The 22,466-nt window shown below is 43.5% G+C and overlaps 1 protein-coding gene across 2 annotated transcripts in view; it reads left to right on the forward strand.

The window, feature by feature from the left end:
• The window catches only part of CTNNBL1 (catenin beta like 1), a 177,191-nt gene that overhangs the window by 134,605 nt on the left and 20,120 nt on the right, over positions 1 to 22,466 (forward strand). For both annotated transcript variants that reach the window (NM_001246652.1, XM_016937137.4), the window contains 2 exon segments: positions 10,474 to 10,571; positions 12,801 to 12,881. In NM_001246652.1, the coding sequence (NP_001233581.1) occupies positions 10,474 to 10,571; positions 12,801 to 12,881 (179 nt within the window).

A 22,466-nucleotide genomic window follows, 5' to 3' on the forward strand; every position in this document is an offset into this window, starting at 1 on the left:
TGGGACCACAGGAGCGTACCACCATGCCCAGCTAATTTTGGTATTTTTAGTAGGAGACAGAGTTTCACTGTGTTGCCTAGGGTGGTCTCAAACTCCTAGGCTCAAGCAATCTAACCAGCCTTGACCTCCCAAAGTGCTGGGATTACAAGCGTGAGCCAATTGTAATTTTTTTTTTAATTTTAACAGCTTTATTGAGACTGACATGTGAAAAATTTGTATATTTAAGGTATACCACTTTTTGTTTTGATATATGAATAGTATATATTATAAAACGATGACCACAATCAAGCAAATTAACATATCCATCATCTCACATAGCATTTTCTGTCATGAATCTTAACACATTGTAGGATTCTTATACCTATTTTGTCAGTAAATGAACGAGTCCTGTGCCAAAGATTCCTAAAAGCCTCCTCCTGTGACCCAGCTCCACTTGCTAGGGCCTCCTTTTCCTTTCTGGTGAACGGAGCCTTCCCCTGCCCTGCCATTTTAAAACTTCAACAGAGGTTCCAGCAGGACCCCTCTAGAATCTGGAGGCACCTCTCTTGGTACAGAAGGTTGAGAAAGTCAAATTTAGGGATTGTTACTGTGCACCTTGTCACTTTTTTCCTTCTATTCTCCCACTTCCACCTTGGGAGACTTGCTAATATACATAGGACTCATGCTCCTCAACGTACCATGGGGTTATGTCCCAAAAAACCCATCATGAGTTGAAAATATGGTAAGTCAGAAATGCATTTAACATACCTAACCTACCAAACATCATAGCTCAGCCTCACCTACCTTAAACATGCACAGAACCCTTACATTAGCTTACAGCTGGGCAAAATCATTTAACACAAAACCTATTTTATTTTTTTAAAAAAGTGTTGACTGTATCACATAATATATTGAATATTGTACTGAAAGTGAAAGAATGGTTGCATGGGTACTTGATGTACGGTTTCTACTGAGTGCATATTGCATTTGCACCATCGTAAAGACAAAAAATAAGTCAAGCCATCATAAATCAGGAACCATCTGTATTCCATTTATCCCTGACTCCAAGAATGTGGCCCAGTTCTAGGCTTCAAAAACTAAGTGTGCCCATAGAATCCCAAATCCTGGTTTCTGTCCACCAACTTTACCACTGAAAACATGAAGCTGCTAGCGCATAGCCATTCACCTGCCAGTGTAATACATCCAGCCCTGCATCTCTCCCAGAGTCTTGGAGGAAAATGTTTTTCTTCTGTCTCAGTTCTGACCTCTTAACTTCCAGTGTGTAGCCACTCCTACTCAGGCCCTCCTCTTTCCTACCCCAACTGAATTAGGGGTCCTTCACATATGCGCTGAGTATTTTCCATGCATGCCAGTTAATTGTGTACTGTATTGTAATTGTTTATTTCTTTTTTCTTTTTCTTTGTCTTTTTTTTTTTTTTTTGAGATAAGAGTCCTGCTCTGACACCCAGACTGGAGTGCAGTGGTGCGATCTCGGCTCACTGTAAGCTCCACCTCCTGGGTTCACGCCATTCTCCTGCCTCAGCCTCCTGAATAGCTGGGACTACAGGTGCCCGCCACCAAGCCCAGCTAATTTTTTGTATTTTTTAGTAGTGACGGGGTTTTACCATGTTAGCCCGGGTGGTCTCGATCTCCTAACCTTGTGATCTGCCCGCCTCGGCCTCCCAAAGTGCTGGGATTACAGTCATGAATGACCGCACCCAGCTGTAGTTGTTTATTTCTTAGCGTTAATCATAAAATGATGAGCTTCTCTAGAGTGGGCTAGCTTTCATCACTGTCGTCTTAGTACTTGCTACATTGCCTGGCACATAGTTGGTACTCCGAATTTTGAGAAAAGGGAGGGCTGGTGACGTACCACTTCATGCCCTATAATTATCATAAGATTATGAAACTCTAGAAGGAGAAGCTAATCTTCATTTCTTTACAGATCACACATTGTATTTTCAGTTCTTGCAGGAAGACCAAAAGGCAAATGATTATCATGGCCAAGTACATTTCTTTTTATTAAAAGGTAGGACCATCTCTACTTAGATGTGCTGTGTCCTTCAACTTACTAGTAAATAGTCACTACCCACCTTAGCGCTGTCTGCAGGTCTCCCAGAATCTTGTATTATTTGGCTTTATAGCCAGCGACACACAAGCACTTTATTTTAATTTATTGTGGGATTAGAGAGTCTGAGTGAAGTTGGCCTTGCTCCATTTTAGGGTTAGAACAAATCTTGAGTTAGAGAAAATAGCCCTACCAGCTGAGAGAGCCAAGCAATCTAGGTTTCTGTTTTTCTCAGCAGGAGCCAGTTAGGATGACCAGGGCTGACTGAAACATGTTCAGTGGCAGACATGTGATCAGGTTGCAGTATGGAAGGAGTTACCTGGTGATCTAGGACAGGTGCGTAGGTGAGCGAATCCCTTGTGATTCTCTTTTTCAGTACAACAGATCTCAAACTGCTGTCTGTTGAGTGCCTACTATACACATACCTCATTTGAAAGAATGGGTTTAATAGATGGGAGGGACAGCCCCAGCTTACAAATAAGAAGACTGAGGCTCAGAGGCTAAGCTCCATGCTTGTGGCTTAACCAGCTAGTGAGTGCCAGAGACAAGATTTGAATCCATGTCCCTGTGATCCTAAATCCCCACATAAGGTTAATTAATTCACTTGTTGGCATGTCTGGAGCAGATCCCAGGAGTTAGTGTTCTCCATGTACCTGTGTGTCTTTTTCAGCAATGGAACCATAATAGGCCCACTCATAAGCAGGCCCGTCTATGGATAAATAGCTCTCCTCATAGAGAATGGGTAATGTTAACCAAACACCTGCTGGAATGTGGACCATACTTTTTTTTTTTTGAGAGTAGGGATGAGAAATGCCAGTCCATCCCATTCTTCACAAAAATGGTGCACACTATAAATGGCTGGTTGGAGTGACTGCCACAGTCTGTGCTGTTCTGGAAGGACCTCTGATTTGGGTGTACTAGATCAAGCGTTCTTAACTAAAGAGCCATCACTAAGAGATGTGAATGCTCTGAAACTCCATGGAAAATGTTACATTTGTGTATGTGTTTCGGGAGGGTAGCATGCCTCCGTGTTTATCAGTCTCAAATGTCTGTCATGATTTGGAGGGAAAAGCAGATTTAGATTCCAGTGGCCCACAAAAGTTCTTTGGACCTGAGGTAAATCACATTCCTTCTCAGGGCTATTGTTTCCATACTCAGAACCCCAGAATCAGATCAGAGATTTCTAGCCCTCCTTCCAGCTCTGAAAATTATAAAACTCGAACTGCCCCCTGGAAAATCAAACTTTTAGCCCTCTCACATAGAAACAGGCATCTAACCCTTTGCTAATCATCCTTGAGAAGCCCTGAAGAGAGCTGAGCTGGGGGAAGGGTGGGCCAGAGCCTCCCTCCAGGCGGTTTCAGTAATTAGTGTCTGTCTGAGGCAGCTAGTTGTCTGACTGTTGAGCAGGGAGCCCAGCAGGCAGGGACTCTCACTGGCACAATTTCAATCCTGGCTCTGTAACGCTCCACCTAGATGCCAGGCTACCTACCTCTCTACCTAGTGATTTGAAAATGTAGATTTGCCTGGCCTTCCCCTTGGTGGAGCCTTGTTGCTTCTGTGTGTGTGTGTGCGTGTCTGTGTGTGTGTGTGTGTGTGTACATGCGTGTGTGTTTTCTGCACTTCCTGGGCCCTCCCTTAGAGGCTGTTCTCTGCAGTGGGAACTACCACATCCACCCCATCTGCATTGACAGCTCCATAACCATCCTTCACCTCCATTTTATCCTGTCGAAATGACGGAGCAGCTGAGCAGTGTTGGCCAGCAGATAAACCTGTTATCTTGCCTGCTCCCTGTGCCAGCAGCTCTCCCCGTCTCCTTGGTGCATGAAAAATTGACACCACCTTGGGCTGAAATCTGTTCTTAGGGAAGCTACATTTATTAGTAGCTAATGAAACTCGGTGTGTGTATATATGTGTAAATTTGGGATGGCTGAAGTGTTTCCCTATCTGGCCGGCACCAGTAGCCTATGGCGTGCCTCAGCATCCAGATAGAGAGGTAGAAGGGCATAGGCATCAATTGGCAACCTATCCTTCACTTAAAATCCCAAATAGGTAAATATCATTTATTCTTAGTATACCATTGCAATTGATCATGGTATACCTTGCTCCAGACTGGGGTGAGCCGTGGAAATGCATGCCAGTGTCATCTGCTGCCAAAGAAGATGGTTATTCTATTTATTACATTTTTCTCTTTGAAAATTACAGCTTCTGATACCCTCTTTGTGCCACCAGCACCCAGCCCTCCCTCCCCCATCTTGTTGAGGTATATAAAGAACATTCTCTTGCAACTCTTTCTCATCCATCTTAATCAGCAAGATTAAAAGGGAAAATTATTGAGAAGTTCTGGTTCAGTATTTTTGTGGAACTGCCTGAAACTCAAAGTCTCTTCTTTATTTAGACTGTGGTGGAAATTGCTTCTGCAAAGACTAATTCTGTAAAATAGAGAAAGAGGGTTGTTATTCATGTCTTACTCCATATGGCCTTTTACTTCATTTTACTCTTGTTAAAACTGTTAATTTTTTAATCCACATTTACATAGTGTCTGTCTTTTGGGCACAGTGAGCCCAAATATGAGGCATATTTTCAGGCTTTGCATGGTCTCATTTACCTTCCTTCCTTAATAGCATTGATGATTGCCTTTTATATGTGGGAAGCATAACATGGTAGGAAAAGCTTACAGTTTGGAATCAGGTGACTTAGATTCAGATCTAAGATCCAACCACCTACTCAAGCACATGACCTTAAGTCAGTTAATCTCACCGAGCCATGGGTTCCACATTTATAAAATGGAGATGTGGATAGTACCTTTTCCACAGCTTAGTTTTGAGGATTCAGTGAAAAAATTGTGTACAGACTCAAGCCTACTGGCATAGATAAACAGTAACAATGATGACAGTTATTATTATACCCTACTTATGTTCAAATAGGAATTAGAAGGAGCTTTCACCAAAACAATATGGTGGCACTAAATCTTAGCTTTGAATAAGAATTTGTCAAAACACAAATGTTAAATTAGGGAACCTATTTGCAACATATTTGGAAAAGGGTAATATGCTTAATTTATAAAGAGTTCATAGAAGTCAAAATTGAGCAAAGGATAAGGGCAGGCAGTTCAAGAAAAAGCAGTACAAGTGGCCAGTAAACATAGTGTGATGGTTAATTTTATGTTAAGTTGACTGGGCTGTGGGATACTCAAATCGTTGGCAAAACATTATTCCTTTGGGCTTGGGTTGGTACTACTCCATTGGCTTTCCTGGGCCTTCAACCTGCAGATAACAGATCACGGGCCTTCTCAGTCTCCATAATTGCACAAGCCCATCCCTCATAATAAATCTTTTCCTGTACATTTTTATATTTCCTATTCTGTTTCTCTGGAGAACCCTAATACACATAGGAAAAGATGTTTAACCTCATTCGTAACAAGAACAAAAACATGCTAATCAAAAGAAGATCTCATTTTTCACCTACTGGGCTGTCACAATTACTAAGTTGGATAATATGCAATCTGAGTGAGGATATGAGAAGACAGATGCTCATATATATACTAATAGTGGGTATGTCATTAGTACAGCCATTTTGGAAGACAGTTTGTCAGTGTCTTTCAACATTTCATGTGTAAATTTCTTTTGATGCTTTAATTCCACTACTAGGAATATGTTTTAAGAATATTTGTGCAAAAGTAAGTCAAAATATGTGGGCTTGTATACTCATTGCAGCATTGCTTCTAATAGCAAGAATAAAATAACGCAAAACTGGAAACTACCTAAAATACCCATGAATGGGGTGCTAGTTAAAATTGTGATAAATAAGCTCAGTGGAATTCTAGATAGCCATTTTTTTTTTTTTTTTTTTTTTTGAGACGGAGTCTCGCCCTGTCGCCCAGGCTGGAGTGCAGTGGCGCGATCTCGGCTCACTGCAAGCTCCGCCTCCCGGGTTCACGCCATTCTCCTGCCTCAGCCTCCCGAGTAGCTGGGACTACAGGCGCCCGCTACCACGCCCGGCTAATTTTTTGTATTTTTAGTAGAGACGGGGTTTCACCGTGTTAGCCAGGATGGTCTCGATCTCCTGACCTCGTGATCCGCCCGCCTCGGCCTCCCAAAGTGCTGGGATTACAGGCGTGAGCCACCGCGCCCGGCCGATAGCCATTTTTAAAAAATGAAGTGTGGGTGCCGATATGGAAATATATATTAGGGAATATATAGATATATGAAATGCAAAATTTTCCCCCTGAAAATGTACACAAGGTACCTTGTAGTTTTTCTTGGGAGAGAAGAATGGGTTCGTGGAAGGAATATGGGAAAAGAAATATATTAGTATAGATGCTCAATAAATATCAAGTACACGTTGTACCTTTTCATGTAGTTTGATTTTTACCTCATACATCCATTGCTTTTATTTTAAACTCCATTGGTAGGGGGTGAAGGGAATCAGTAACAACAAAACAGTAAAAGAAATTGCTTTCTGTGGTTGAGTATAAATTCATCTTTGAGCTTCCTAATAGCCCAGGCAAAGAAGGAACATTGATAAGGAAATACAAAAAATTTATCAGGAAAGAGAAACATTTTCTTGATCTTGATCTCTGAAAGGACTGTGGCTGCTGAGGAGATTGGTGTAAACTCAGATCCAATGCTGTCTCTCCCCAGCTTAAAATTCACTGGTAGGCCCTTGCCCCTGTTCTCCATGGTCAGCCTTTGCCCACCTCACTGGCCTCCCCTCTCCCACATGGACATGGCAGTCCATTCATACTGACTTTTGCATATATTGTTCCTTCTGCCTGGAATTTTCTCTCCTTTTCTCTGCCTTGTTGTTGGCTATGGCTCTTCTTTGTTTTTTAAGATTTTCAGTTGTTGGTTATGTCCAGTAGGAACCCTTGGAAGTCAGTTGTCCCTCCTCTATGTTGCCCACGTCCTGTTTGCCTCCCTCAGTAATGGAACTTGTTACACAGTGCTGTAATTGTTTTGTTTTCTTCATTAAATGAGGAGCTTCTTCAGGTTAGGGAGGCTGTGTTGTTTGTTTATGGCCCTGAACACTCAGCACTTGCTAGGCACAGAGGTAAACTGGTCAGTGGATGAGGGAGTAATCTGAAGTTTGAGTTCTGCCTCTTCCACCAGTTAGCTCTGTGGACAAGTCACTTCTCTCTGGCCTCGGTTTTTCCATCATACAATGAGAAATTTGGCTCAAATAATCGATGAGAACTTTGGCTCTGATTTTTTTTTCTTCCTCTGTGGTTGTCAGATTGTCATATATATAATACCAGGATGTTGTCACCAGCTGTCATACTAAGTAATTCCAAAGTTTTAGAACTGATCTTGTTAGAATTCACTGCATTTATTATGGCCTGTCCCATATCTGTTCACCAGCTGAAGAGATCACAGCTACTTCCAACTTGGTTGGCACAAGGTTACAGAGTTGATTCTGTCCCTCATTCTTCCTGCCCCTAACCTTTTCTCGTTGGCATACACAAAGGTCAGAGCACTTTCCCTGAAGTGCATCTTCACAGACGTTCCTTTCTTATCCTACTTTCTCACCCCGAGCTGAGCTCTGTTAGCTCACCATCCTTACCCTGGGTTCATGGGGTTTTTTGTCTTCCTGTGAAGGCAGGGCCCGTTCTCTCCACTACTTTCTACCCTCATCCCACCCCAGTGAGTGACTACGGCAGACGGAGGTTACACCACCTCAATCCCAGCTTTACATAAAAGTTGAAAGGAAGATACCGGGGGAGCCTGGGGTCTTGAGAAGGTATATAGTACCTCTGTCCACAGCATATTTTAAGAAAAATGTTATATTTTCAATACCTAAAAAAATGGATTCTACCAATTAGAAATATGTTATTGAAATTGATGGCGCCCTCGGAAAAAGCCGTTTACCTACTCCCACGTACAAAAACTCTTTAAGAACCATCTTGTAACTGAACAATTTGAAAGCATATTAGCAATGCAAAGGTAGTATTGCTCTGAATTTGGGCTAGGCATTATATATAAAAGTGCAAAAGGTATTTGAAGGCATTTGAAACATATCCAGAATTCAAAAGTGGCCTGTTTGCCCCCATGCCCACCTCCACCACTGAAAACTTTTATATCGATAGCCTGCTTTCTTCCCATTCATTCAGCAAGTATTCCCAAAACATCTACCATGTGCCAGACATTGTTTTAGAACCGGGGATATGGCAATGAACAGAGCAGACTTAAAATATCTGCCTTCAGGGAATTTGTATTCTAATTGAAGGGAGATGGTGAACAAAACAAATAAATAAATGATACAGTATTTTGGAAGGTAACACATGATGAAGAGAAAAATAAAGCAGATAAGACTTGAGAATAGCCATGTGAGGCATTGCATTTTTCAATAGGGTGGTCAAAGGAAAGCCTCGCTGAGAGGATGACAGTGGAGTAAAACCAGATTTAAAGAGTAAGTCCTGCAGATAATCTGCCGCGGAACATTTCAGGTGGAGGAAACAGCAAGTGCAGAAGCCCCGAGGCAGGAACAGCCTGACGTTAGAAGCAGCATTTAGTCTGTGTTGGGGAGTCACTGGAGTGTTTTAAACAGACCTGACTTTAGGTGTTAACCTAAGGAATCATGCTGGCTGCTCTATGGAGTTTAGGCCAAAGGGCACAAGGGTGGAAGGAGAGGGACTTACTAGTAGGCTATTGACTATTCCAAGCAAGAAATGGTGGTGATGTGAATGAGGGTAATGTAGTAGCAGTGGTGGTAGTAGTCAGAAGAGGTGGGATACTGGATATGATTTGAAGGTAAAGCTGGTGAGGTTTCTCGTGGGATGTGAGAAAGAAGAGAATCAAAGGCATTTTCACTGGTTTTGGCTGGAGAAACTGGAGATTCTGGTTGCCATTAGTTAGATGGAAACAACTATGGGAAACAGGTTTAGGGAGGAAGATCAGGAGCTTGTTTTTGGACGTTAAGTTTAAAAGAACCAGCCAGGCACAGTGGCTCACACCTGTAATCCCAGCACTTTGGAAGGCCAAGGCAGGTGGATTGCTTGAGGCCAGGAGTTCAACACCAGCCTGGGTAACATGGCTAAACCCCATCTCTGTAGAAAATACAAAATTAGCCAGACATGGTGTTGTGCACCTGTAGTCCCAGCTACTCAGGAGGCTGAGGCAGGAGGATTGATTGAGCCTTAGAGGTTGAGGCTGCAGTGAGCCCTGATCGTGCCGCTGCACTCCAGCCTGGGTGACAGAATCTGTCTCAAAATAAAAATTAAGGAAAAAAAAGTTGATAGGATGTTAGGCAGCCAAGTGGAGAGGGCAGGTAGACAGCTGAATATATGAGTCAGCATTCAGAGGACAGGACTGACCTATAGGTTCAAATTTGTGAGTTGTCAGCATGTAATGGTTTTCAAAGCCATAGGACGAGATGCGATTACCAGGGAAGTGAATATATATAGAAAATAGAAATCTAAGGACTGAATAACCCCAACATTAAGAAATTAGGGAAACGAGGGGGTGGGGAATGCTTATTAAGTGAAGAAAAACACACTGGCACAAAATTATATCCGTGCTATAATCAGAGAAGTAAGAATGCTTCCTTGTGGCCTCAGTAGTCAGGTGACATTCTTGGGAATCCAAGGTAACTTTGGCATAGGAAGATGCTCATCAGTTTTCAAATAAACTGTTTGTTGTTCACACTGTGAGCATTTTATTTCAAAATAAACTTTGTTCTGCCATTTCTCCACGAGTAGACTTTTGTCACCTGCTTTTCAAGGTCATTATTCTTGATTTTTTGAAAGTTCTTTTTAAAGAAAAGAATCTCTTTCACCTGAAGCCTATAATATACCCTTGAATTACCCTCTTCTTCCAAGAGTAGAAGAATAGTATTTCATAATAGAAGCCGCTGGGTTGTTGAACTCAGAAAGCCCTGTTAACTGTTTTGAAGCGCTTACAGTACAGCCACCTTTAAACTTGAAGCGGGGATGTTAGCTGCACCAGAATGTAAGTGATAGCACTGGGTCCCTATCATATTTCATATTTAATTCCAGGCTGTTTACTTGGGAAAGTTATAAGGTAATTTGAGAATTCGATACAGCATGTCTTATCTCCATTATTTGTTCATGCCATGGCTGGTGTTCATATTCTATTCACAGGTTATTTCTGTAAAGGTGGGATTAGTTTGAGATTCTGTTGTGGACAATAAAAATCAATTAATTCCAGATAGAAAAGGAATTCTAACTTAGTTTTGATTCACTTACTCAAGTTGTCCTTGAGGATCTCATCCCTTTTGAATATGTTTTTTGTGCAATGTGAAGATTGGTTCGGTTTTTTAGTGACACAATTTAGGTTCTTGTCTTATTAATCAATAGCAGCAGTCAGAAAGGCCTACTTATTCTGCCCTCAATAGAACCAGACGAGGCTTGAAGAGAGGTAATAATTACTGCTCTGATCTCAGCATGTTCTCTTTTCTCTTTCCCAACCCAGAGCATGTCTGTTCGATCCTGGCTTCCCTCCTGCGGAACCTGAGAGGGCAGCAGCGGACCCGGCTTCTGAATAAATTCACTGAAAATGACAGTGAGAAGGTGGGTGACTGTTGGACTGTAAAGCTGGGACCGGGACTGATAGAAAGGCTCTTTACCTGATGTGATCTGAGGGATACTGGGTTGAGTGGTCCTACCCTAAAATTCTCTTTTCTGGCACCTGGGCCCTGTTGCTTTGCATGTCAAAGGCTCTTCTGGTTATTCTGCTTTTCATCTCCAAATGCGTTCTCCTGGGAGTAGTAACACCTGAGGACGATACCACTAGTACTTGAGGGGATTTTTAGACCCAACGAGCATGGATTAGACTAGGATTTTTGTTGAGGGCTGCTGCACAGCATAGCAAAGTGATTAAGAGCATCGGCTTTGGATACAGACTTGAGATTTGAACCTGTTTTCGCTGCTTTTGAGATGTGTGCCACTCTGAACCTCAGTTTCACCAGCTTCAACATGGGGACATCAATACGCATCTTGAAGGGTCAGTGGGAGGTGAATTAGATAAGGTCTTACTAAGGTGGTGGTAATAAAATGAAGATAATGATAAGGAAATGGTAGAGCCTGCCCTAAATGGGCTATGGAAGCTGGGAACTCAGTTACATGAAATTAGATGGATTGGGCTATGGAAGCTGGGAACGCAATTACATGAGATTAGATGGTTCGGGCTATGGAAGCTGGGAACACAGTTACATGAGATTAGATGGATCGGGCTATGGAAGCTGGGAACGCAATTACATGAGATTAGATGGTTCGGGCTATGGAAGCTGGGAACACAGTTACATGAGATTAGATGGATCGGGCTATGGAAGCTGGGAACGCAATTACATGAGATTAGATGGTTCGGGCTATGGAAGCTGGGAACACAATTACATGACATTAGATGGATTGGGCTATGGAAGCTGGGAACGCAGTGACATGAGATTAGATGGATATTTTATATCTTTAGTATGCCAGACGATAGGATTTTTAACAGTAATAAGAGCTACCATTTATTGAGTGACTACTATGGATTGGATAATAGAGAAGATGACTTTCATCGTTGCATATATTCTTACAACACTGTGGCTTATTTATCCTTGTATAGTTATTATTTGCATTGACAGGCAAAGCAGTTGAAGCTTAGAGACATTATGTAACTTACCCAAGAAAGGTTTAAGACTGTCTCTTTGAGCTACCTCTGACCATTTTTTCTACCCTCACCAGGAGTATAGCATGATGAAGAGGTCATCAAGTTAGGACACGGAGATCTTAGTAGTCACGTCACCCTAGTGACATCAGTTAACATCTGTGCTTTGGTTTCCTCATCTTTGAAATGGGGTTTGCTACCTGTCTTCCCTGCACACCTTGTCAGGTTTTTTTTAAGGTTTAAGGAAATAATGGTCATGAAAATACTTTATAAGCTGCAACATTAAGGTCTTAGGGTCATCAGTGTTGGCTAAAGAAGGTTTGACCACAGTCTTCTCAGACTGTCTGATGGCATGTTGCAGGAACATCACCTATTAAGCAATCAGTATCAGCTCCTGGGTAAATGAATGCCAGAGTTGCCAAGGGCTGTGGTGGTGCCAACCTGATAAAAAGATAAGTCAGGAGTCTAGGCTGGCTTCACAGTGTTTCTTCAGTCATTTTGGAGTCCTGGGGAAAAAACAAAACTTTTTCAAATCCACTGAGTGTTCCTCAAGCCATGTTTGAAGCATGACTTTGCTCAACTTAAAACTGATTTTTAAGTTATTGCCAAGCAAAAGTCAGGGCCTTTTTTAAAGTTGCTGAAGGAGGTTTTCTTGCTCTCTCTTCTGACTCAAAAGCAACTAAAAAGATTTTACTCAGGCATTTTAAAAAAAAGATCAGCTCTGGGGCAGAATCTGAACATGAAAGGTTTCAGTTTGAAAAAAGAAATTTCTGTAAAGTTCTAAGTGAATATCAAGTGTGTAACTTCAAGCTCCTTCTCTTGGCAAGAAGGGACTTGAATTTTTATTTATTTATTTGTTTTTAACAACGTGCATTCCTGGGAGTTCCAGAAGGGCTGAGAATGCATAGCCTCCTTTCGGGAATGGGCCTGGTTCAAACTGCATTCATCCTAAGTGTTTGCTTTGTTCTACCCCAGCCCTTTGATCCATTCCTGATGTGTCCCTAAGCAAAGCTTCTCTCATCCGCTGTAAGGAGTGCCAGAGCGGGTCTCCCTTTGTAAGGGAGCGACAGTGAGATGAATAGGAGTGCCACTGTTCTCTTGCTGTGCGTTGTCTTTCCTTCTCACTCAAGCCTGTGAAATCTCTCTTTCAGGTTGACAGACTAATGGAGTTGCATTTTAAATATCTGGGTGCAATGCAGGTGGCGGACAAGAAGATTGAAGGGGAAAAACACGTACGTATCCCTGCCTCACTTTTGCCAGCTATTGACTTGCCCTCCATTTGGGTCCCTTGTGTTCCTCCCATCACCCCACAGGATAGGTAAGGGCAGCAGTGCCATCTAACATGTTGTAGAAGTAGAGCAGATGATGGTCTGCCAAGTGGTTATGACTGCTCTTCTGACACGAGTGACACCCTTTCAGGAAGAAGTATGTGTAGCATCCATCCAGGTCTGACCTGGGAGTCTGGGTGGACAGCACAGGCACCCTTGACAAGAGCTTCTCTTCGAAAATCTGGCCAAAGTACAAGGCTGTGACCTGGTACCATGTTGGCAGAGCATGTCTTAGTACTCACACTTGCTGGCTTCTGAAATCCTGAAGGAGGCATGCTGAGGAAGGGTGATCACAGCGTAGAGGAGCTGGAAGGAAACTGAATGGTCCTGGAATCCAGTTACCCCATTTACAGATGGAAAACTGGAGACCTAGAGGACGGAAGCTCAGATGCATTGCAGCCAAGCCAAACCGCAGGTTCTGAAGGGCTGACCCTTGTTTTCTCATGTTGATGGTTGCTGAGAGAAGTGACACCTGCTGGATGTTTTTTCTTGAGGGGCTGTGCTTACTATGGTGTTATCCCACCCTCTGTGTTTTTCACCTCCTTCCATTTTGTTCTCCACCATCTCTGGCCACTGTAGCTTTCCATCTGTATTCCTTAATCAGGGTAAGTTTTCCTATCACTGTTTAATGTCCAATTTGTATTCGCTCCCCTACAAGACACTTCTCAAGTCTTCAGTCACATTATAAAATGACGCCTGGCTTACTTTTTTCCAAGTCTACAGGAGACCTCATTTTCCTTGTGATCTTGTTTTGCCGCATCACTCCATCCTTTTCAGTCTTTTCTTAAAGATACACTTGAGGCTTTTGAACTTCACTGGTGGAAGGACTGATTTTAGTATAGCCCTCCCCACCTTCCCGTGTTGGGACCATCCAGCTAAGGCTACCGTGTTGCACTGGGAATTACACCAGCATTTTCCCTCGGGGCATGCCTCAGGCCAGAGTGAGAGACTAGGGCTGTGGGGATGTGGGGAGACAGTGACCTTGTTATCTGTCCTGTTTCTCTTTGCCACTTCTTATCCACCTCTTCCCTTTCATAAAATGTGGCAAGATTACCTTTTCTACTAGACTGCTGCACCTCTATCTAGAAGACCAGTCAGTCACTGACCAACCTATCACTGTGCTTTTAATTCATTCCATCGTCCAAAAATGGCAGAGTTACCAAAGGTTGTTTAACTTAACCTGAGGGAATGAGGGAAAACATGAAGCTTGAGGGGTTGGATCACCTTGGCTGGTATCATTCATGAACACCAGCAGATAGGTAGCTGTGCTTTTCATTCTTGTGATTTCCCTATGATCCCTAAACTGAGTAAGTCCTCAGAAGTTTGTGGATTGATTGAATTGATTAACTGGGGCTTTCTTCTTTTGTACAGTGATACTACTGCAAGATAAAAGGCAGAGACTCTAAATTCTGAGGCTGCACTTTAGATACTAGCATGTTCCACCACAATTCTTTAATTCCAATTCACCCCAACCCCTTTGTTCTTTAATTAAACTTTCCGTTTCCATCTTTTCTACCCTATACAGTAACTTGGACATGAAGGACACTCAGTGGTTGTTAAATTGTGGGAATAATGTACTCCTTCTCTTTATCTGAATGATAATTAGAAACAACTTGAAATTCCCTGGACTTTTGTAAGGAAAAAGCCATGAGACAGTTAGAACTCCAGCCCTGACGGAATCCCCGATGTTATCTGCTAGGGAGGTTTTGAGGGGTGGCAAAGGGAAGACCTGGGAGTCAGGGGACCTAGGATTTAAGAGCAAGCACCACCTTTAAATCACTGCTTGTCACTATGCCTCATGTAGCCTCAGTTTCTGGCCTATAAAGTGATACTAGCCAAGGTGATCCAACCCCTCAAGCTTCATGTTTTCCCTCATTCCCTCAGGTTAAGTTAAACAACCTTTGGTAACCCTGCCATTTTTGGACGATGGAATGAATTAAAAGCGCAGTGATAGGTTGGTCAGTGACTGACTGGTCTTCTAGATAGAGGTGCAGCAGTCTAGTAGAAAAGGTAATCTTCCCACTTCTAGCTCTGAGATTTTGGATAATCGAGGTGACCTTCCTAAGCTTTGTTTTCTCATCTGTAAAATTAGAATAAAAACACCTCCCTTTTGGGCCAGACACAATGGCTCACACCTGAACTTTGGGAGGCCAGACATCCCTACCTTTTTAGGGTAGGCCAAAAATTTTCGGAGGCCAAGGCGGGCAGATCACTTGAGGTCAGAAATTTGAGACCAGCCTGGCCGACAAAGCAAAACCCCCATTTCTACTAAAAATACAAAAATTAGCTGGGCATGATGGCGCACGCGTGTAATCCCAGTTACTCGGGAGGCTGAGGCACGAGAGTCACTTGAGCCTGAGAGGTAAGGGTTGCAACAAGCCGAGATTGTGCCACTGCACTCCAGCCTGGGTGACAGAGCGAGACCCTGTCTCAAAAAATAAAAACAAAACACCTCGCGTTAAAGGTTATTATGAAGACTAAGCATAAAGTATAGAAAGTACTTTGCTCAGTAAGTAGAAGCTGCCGCCGCTGCTGCTGCTAGAATTTCCTAGCTTCCTTTGGAATTCTTGAGTAATTTTTTAGTAAGCCTTTTAGTAAGCCTTTTTAGTAAGCAGTCCTTTTCCTGAGAGCATCCTCCTTGCCAGAAGGAGTCGCCTAGCAGAAGAGAGCGTTGGCACCATCAGATGCTTTATTTGAGGTGCAGCTTAGACTTTTTTTGAGGGAGACCGAGTAAGTGGCTGGGTGTCAGGGAGCAGTTTGCACATAGCTGTTAGGAAACTTGGCCTGCTTCCCAAAAGATTATCTATTATCAGCATTGAAGAGGGTGTGAAATTGATTAGCACTGACGGAGAGTAATCGCTGCAGCCACTCTCCCAGCATTCACAGAGCTGCTGTGTGCCATGGGCACCAAGGCCGTGCTGTTCCCTGACAAACATCTGTCTCCTTGATGCCAAGGCCGTTTTGCTGGGCACTGGCAAACATTCCAAGGCCATTAGTGCTCAGCAGCCTCAGTGTTACGCAGAGAGCCAGGGCAGGTAGGGGTGAGGGATGCGTTTGTGGGCAGTGTTTGCTGCCAGCACTCAGGCGCCATCCTAGCAGATGAAGCCGCCTCACAGGTGCACAGTGACTTAGAACAATACGACCTTTTCACCTCTGCCTCATGCCGTCTTCTCTCTGAAGTTGCAGACAGTTTGCCTCCTTGCCCCCATTAAATTTGAATGTCCTACACCAATTGGGAGCTTAGCAAATATTTGTCGACTTGAATTGAATGCTTATTTTTCAGGCATTTTGAAGACATTGACTATCAGATCAGTAGTGAATAATCTCTCACATACCTCACCAAGTCTGCAACCAAAAAACCTAAGATAACAGGCTCAAGTATTGGTATTTTTATTGTCTCAGCCATCACCTTCCCTGTGAACTTCAGACTTCTCTGGGCACAGTGCAAGTGCCCATGGTTTGCAGTTGACCAGGTCACTAGAGAGAATCTAGTCATTTGGCAAATGTTGATGAGGTGCCCGCTCTGGGAATGTGCGAGGCCAGGCACCAGCTGGGGGTGAGAAGCAAAAGTGCCAAGAAAAGAATGGGCCTAGGGGTGGTGCCGCAGACGAGGGCTGGAGGATCCGGGGAGTGGGGAGAGGTCATCTAAGGCTAGAGTCACCCTAAACTCTAGGGGGGCTAGTTTTGTGGCTGAGCATTCGTGCTGAACCTAAAAAGTTAGGGATATCTAGGGCATTTCCAGCCTGGAGTGAAACAGCAAAGGAGCAGCAGTGGGAAGCCAAGTGAAGGGGGAGAGAAGAGGGTACCTTCCACGAGTGGAGGGTGTGAGAGGAAGAGCGTGGGCTTTATAGCCAGGCTTTATCCTGGTTCTCTGACTGTGGGCAAACAGTTGAACTGCCCTATCCTTATTTTCTTCCTGGATGGTGTTTGTTTTGTGTTTAAGGTGTATGTCCCAGTTTGTGTACTTTGAGAAGTTATGTATGTAGGGATATGGTGTTGGTGAATGTATTATGCATGAAAGCTGCTTGCACAGGGCCTGGCACACAGAAGGTGGTCAGAGAAGCTTTAGCTTTCTTTTCTCTACAAGGACTGTTTGTGTCCCCCCGCCCCACCCCCGCACACGTGTACATACCCACTGTCCTGATTCCCTGCTGCTGCAAGGTTTTGCATGACTTGACTCTTCCCTGCTTCTCCAACCCCTTCTCCTGCCACTAGGCCCCTCCTGCCACACAGCCTTTGTTTCCTTCTTTACATTTGCCACTCCCTTCTGCCCTGAGCCTCCTCTCTGCTATCAGGTCTCAGTAAAATGTCGCCTCCTCAGAGAGGCTTTCAGTGATTACCATTTTTAAGAGAGCCCTCTCTCCCTAGCTGCTTCAGAACCTGTAATTATTTCATTTATTTGTTTACTCTCTGTCTCTGGGACTGTAATCTCTCTTGTTCATCGTTTTCTCAGGACAGCGTGCCTGACATTCAGTAAATGAAAGACCACTGCTCATTAGGTGAAATTAATATCTGTCTGTGAGTATTAAGGAAGATACAGCGAGTCACCCTGCGCTTTCCACATTATTCCTTAACACTAATTTTTAACCCTGATTTTTGTTTTCTCTGTGATTAGACCTGCCACCAAAAATATTTAAGTACAGTTCTGTGGATTCTGTGGCATAACTATAGCAATATTTCATAAGGAAAAATACTACTTCGAAGAATCAACAGGACTGATAGATAATTCTATACACATTCAGTTCAAATCACGTATTACAATAATCTGTAACTAGCAAAGAGTTCCATGTCTTGGGCAGTAGCCTTCTGCTTTTATGTTGTATTCAAAGTCTGTGAGATTCCAGGGCCATAATGTCTCTGGACATACCCTAGGGGTTTCTGGTGAGCAAGATTTGACCTGAACTTTTCAAGGGCATGTAATTCTTGAGACCCATCTAGTGAGCAGCAGTTCTTGTGATCTGTAAATATCCAGGGTTCTTGTCTCAGCAGATTTCACCTGACTCTCCGAACGACTTGAAGCCCAGAAAATACTAAGATGCCTGTTGTTGGGAAGGCATCCTGACTTCTTGTTGATTCCTTCCCGTTTCCATTGGCTAAGTGTACAGAGCATGCCTGGCTTTTGACTGTCAGAAAGAAGACATGATTATATAGGTACTAGCAGGAATTTTTCTAAAAGAGGGAGGAGAGCCTTGGAGAGAGGTTTTCTCTTTTTTAGTTCCTGGGAAAATTATACTCAGCAGGTTTGTTCAATAAAGTGTTCTTACCACATACTTTGCACCGTAATGACTTACAAATTGCATGCTAATTTTGTCACAGTTAAATCATTCCAGGCTTTACCTGAAAAGAAAAAGATGGACTCCTTGTAATGAAACAGTATCCACAGGACTTGATGTCTTAAACAGACTTTGTCCTTTGCATTCGAAGCTCATTTAAAGATTTATATGGAAGGGGGTGAAGTGCAGGAGTGAATGTGGGGGGTACGTGCACCTAACACACTGGGTGAGATGGTAGACAGTGAAAGTGTGCGGCTGCCAGCGATTCTTCTGCTAACTTGCTGGAAGATTCTGGGGCAAGCTTTGAAAAAGAATCCTGCTGAGAGTTCCTCCCAGCTCCCTTCCCACTGCCAGCTTTTTTTTTTTTTTTTTCTGAGACAGGATCTCATTCTGTCACCCAGGCTAGAGTACAGTGGCATGGCGTGATCACAGCTCACTGCAGCCTCAAACTCCTGGGCTCAAGTAATCCTCCTGCCCCAGCCTCCCGAGTAGCTGAGACCTCAGGTGCGTGCCACCACGCCCAGCTAATGTTTGCATTTTTTTGTAGAGACGAGGTCTTGCTATGTTGCCCAGGGTGTTCTCAAACTCCTGTGCTCAAGCAAACCTCATGCCTCAGCCTCCCAAAGTGCTGGAGTTACAGACCTGAGCCACTGCGCCTAGCCTAGGCTCTTCTTTAAACCTGTGGTTCCCAAACTTTCTCAGTCCATAGATTTGCCAAAACACAGCTTACAGCCAGTAAAACTTGTGACAGGGGGGCTGGGGGCAGAGGATGTCGTGCTTTTACCTCTCTAATACCCAGTTTCAACCATTTGCTCATTCACCCTCTACTGCCTCCCTGCCTGCCCCCTTGCCAATCACAATCATCCTTTTTACTCTTGGAAGAGAAGTCAGAGGACCTGAATTCTGGTCCCACACCTCTGCCACTTACCTTGCAGTATGACCTTGGGCACTGTTTTGCCTTCCTGATCCTCTCTGTCCTCATTCAGTGGTGCTAATAGGCTCTCCCCCTACCAAGCTCATAGGCTGGTTGCAAGATCTGATGAGATCGGGGCTAAGTGCCAGGGCCTCCCAAATCTCTGCAGACTCACGTAGCCAGCTGCCACCCGGACATCACCCATAGGCTCTTCTGACTTAGTGAGTCCAAAACCAGGCTTGCGGCCCTAGCCCTGTATAATCTCTTCCCCTACTGCCCACATTAGGGCAGTTTACCAGTTTGACTAGATCAAAAATAGGCATCATCTGTTTACTCCTCTCCCTCCACCTCCCACCTCTCATAATCTGGTCAGCTTTACCTCTCATATCTCTGCAGCCTATCCACTTTTCTCTCTCTTTACTACCAACACTTACATTCAGGCTACCATCATTTGTTTTCTTCCATTAGTGCAGCACCCGCCTAACTAACTAGTCTGCCTATGTGTAGGTTTGGGCCCTCCAGTTCATTTTCTACACAGCAACCAGAGATTTTTCTAAAATGTAAATTCATGTATGCACTTCTCCACCCAAACACAGTAAACAGTGGCCTTGCATCGCCCTCGGGATGCAGTCTAACCTCCTGCGCCGGCCTCATGGTGCCTCGCCCAGTTTGGCCCCTGCTGGCTGCTCTAGATACATCCCTCACCCTCGTGAGGTGCAAAAGCCATTCTGTACCACTCACGCTTCCTGACCTTGTCCTTTCTCAAACCTTCTAGACATTGGCCCATTGCTCTGAGCTCTGCCCAGAATACCTCTCTGTGCCATCTTTTCCACATCCCTTTCATGAAGCTGGCTAATGTATTACTCTGTATCCTTCAGAATTTTGGCAAACAAATTAGTTAATAAACATGTATTGAGTGTCTGTCATATACTAAGCATTCTGCTTAGCGTTTCCCTGACAGTTTCTGCAGAAAATCTTCCCTGAGACCACCTGGAGCCCCTCCTGTGTGCCCCAAGTGCACCCTTGCACTGCAGCCTCAGGCTGAAGATCAGGGACGCTGGAGCCAGACTGTGTAGACATAAATCCTGGCTCTGACTCCTACCAGCTGGGTGATTACAAGCAAGTTACTTAAACTCTCTGCTTCAGTTTCTTCATCAGTGAAAGGATGAGAATAACAGTACCTATCATGTAGGATTGTGGGGCGGATTAAGTAAATTCAGTATATGTAAATCACTTGGAATATTTCCTGGCACAGGGAAGTATGCCCTAAGTGGTAGCTATTATTACAAGTATTTTGGGCCTGCATGCTTATCTGTCTCTCCCTCTAAACTAACTCTCAGTCTTCACAAATAGGGACTAATCTTACTTACTTTCTCCTTTTCTCCAGTAGGGTTGTCATTTTCAGCCTTGTATTATTGCATCGCTATCACAGAAGTACTGATTCTCTCAAGACCAGAGTATAAGTTGTCAAAATTCAAGTGAGCAGTCTGGGTTTTTTTTTTAGCGGGGGATGTAAATTTAGAAATTGACTGAATTTAAGTAAATTTAGAATTTGCATCACACTTGTGATGGCGGCATCATGGTAATATGGAAGGAACATGAGTATGGCGTCATGCAAGCCCAAGGTTAAATCCCAGCTCTGCCGCACATGATCTTTGTTCCCTTGGGAAATGCCTTGCCCTGTGTGTGTGTGTCCGTTTTCATGATAGCTTTATTATAGGGTCATTTTGAAGATTAATGAGATTGTTTGTAAAAGCCTGCAACATGCGTATGTGCTGAGACAGAACTAACATGTAGCCAGTCATTTGTTTGTGGGCAAAGCTGTGGCCTGAGAGCCTTGGATTCTTACCAAAACTGCCATCAGTTAGCAGTGCATTTTTGAAAGAATTTTCTTTTACTGATTCTTCAGCCTCAGTTTCCCCAGCTAAAAGACTTGCAGTTTCTAGGATTCTTCTCTAATAGTCTGCCCTATTTTAGAAGCTTTTGGAGGAAGATTTGTTTTGCTGGTGTTGATGCTTCTCCCATCTCTAGTTACTTCCCTCTCCCGTGGTTCAAGTTTCTCCCCTTGCTTTGGAAGAAAGAAACTAGCATTTTCCAAATGGTGAGGCAATTCCCACCCATGACTGGAGACCCGAGTGGAGGCTTCAGGTTTCGGCTCTGAGTCATGTCCCGTGTTATTAAGGCAAGAGAGGTTCATGTTGGCTTCATAGCAGCCTCTTTTATGACTGTCTCCTTTTATCAGCAAGGGGCAGCTCACTGCCTGTCAGGGGCAGATTAGAAACGACATCCGCATGCTTATTTGGAGGGCTTGCGACTTGACTGCTGAAAGAGATGGAGGCATGTGCAAAGATGGTGATTTAGTAGTGCTCCCAAGGACAGATTAACATTTAAAGTGAGTATGTGGCTGGAAGAGGGGGAAATACACACACACAACCCTGCGGAAATGGCACCTTGGCGCTACACATACCACCTCCTTGTGTATCTTTGGAGATGAATCTGTTTATTTTAGCAGCCCCTAAACAGGCTTATGCTGCTGTGAATTGCAATCTGTTCTACTTAATGCACCATTCACTGAATTACCATCTAAGTTTTTATTCTAGCCCTCTCTTATGGAATGAACAAAACAAAACCTATCAGAGTATCTCTCTCTTTTTTTTTTTTTTTTTTAGCTGTCTCAGATTGCATGTGGAATTTGCTGATGTAGCTATAGATTTTTGTTTCCCTTTTAAAAGTTTCTTGAATTTATAGGGAAACTATAGGCCAAGAAGCTAGGTGACCTTACATTTTAATGCTACTGGTTTGCGTTAGTCTCCAGATATGGCATAAAGAAAAATATCCCATCTATTTGTTTATATGCTAATACTATGAAAAGTACATAAAACATAGACTTTTTCCTTTTTTGAACTATGAAAGTGAACACAGCCTTGGAGCCAAATTTGCATGGGTTTCTGTCCTGTTTCTGTTCTGTTTCCTGTTCCCCGTGAGCTTTTTGGCCTTAGGAGAGATTCATCTCTTTAAGCCTCAGTTTCCCATTTGAAAAGTAGAAATAGTAATAGTTTTTACCTCTTGGAATTCTTGCGAGAAAAAATGAGAAATCCGTGAAAGTGCTTAGCACGGTGACTGGCGCTTAGTAAGGACTCGAGAAATTTCACTATTGTTAGGATTCGGTTTTTGCTGTCATCTCTTGCCAGCGTGAAAGAACTAATAGAGAAGGCCTGGGACTATGGAATCACATTCCACTCAAGTCTCCAGCTGAAACCCAATGGTAGTCATTTGGTATCTGTCTCAATTTTTCCATCTGTG

This window comes from Pan troglodytes, chromosome 21 (assembly GCF_028858775.2).
Source record: "Pan troglodytes isolate AG18354 chromosome 21, NHGRI_mPanTro3-v2.0_pri, whole genome shotgun sequence".
NCBI lineage: Eukaryota > Metazoa > Chordata > Mammalia > Primates > Hominidae > Pan > Pan troglodytes.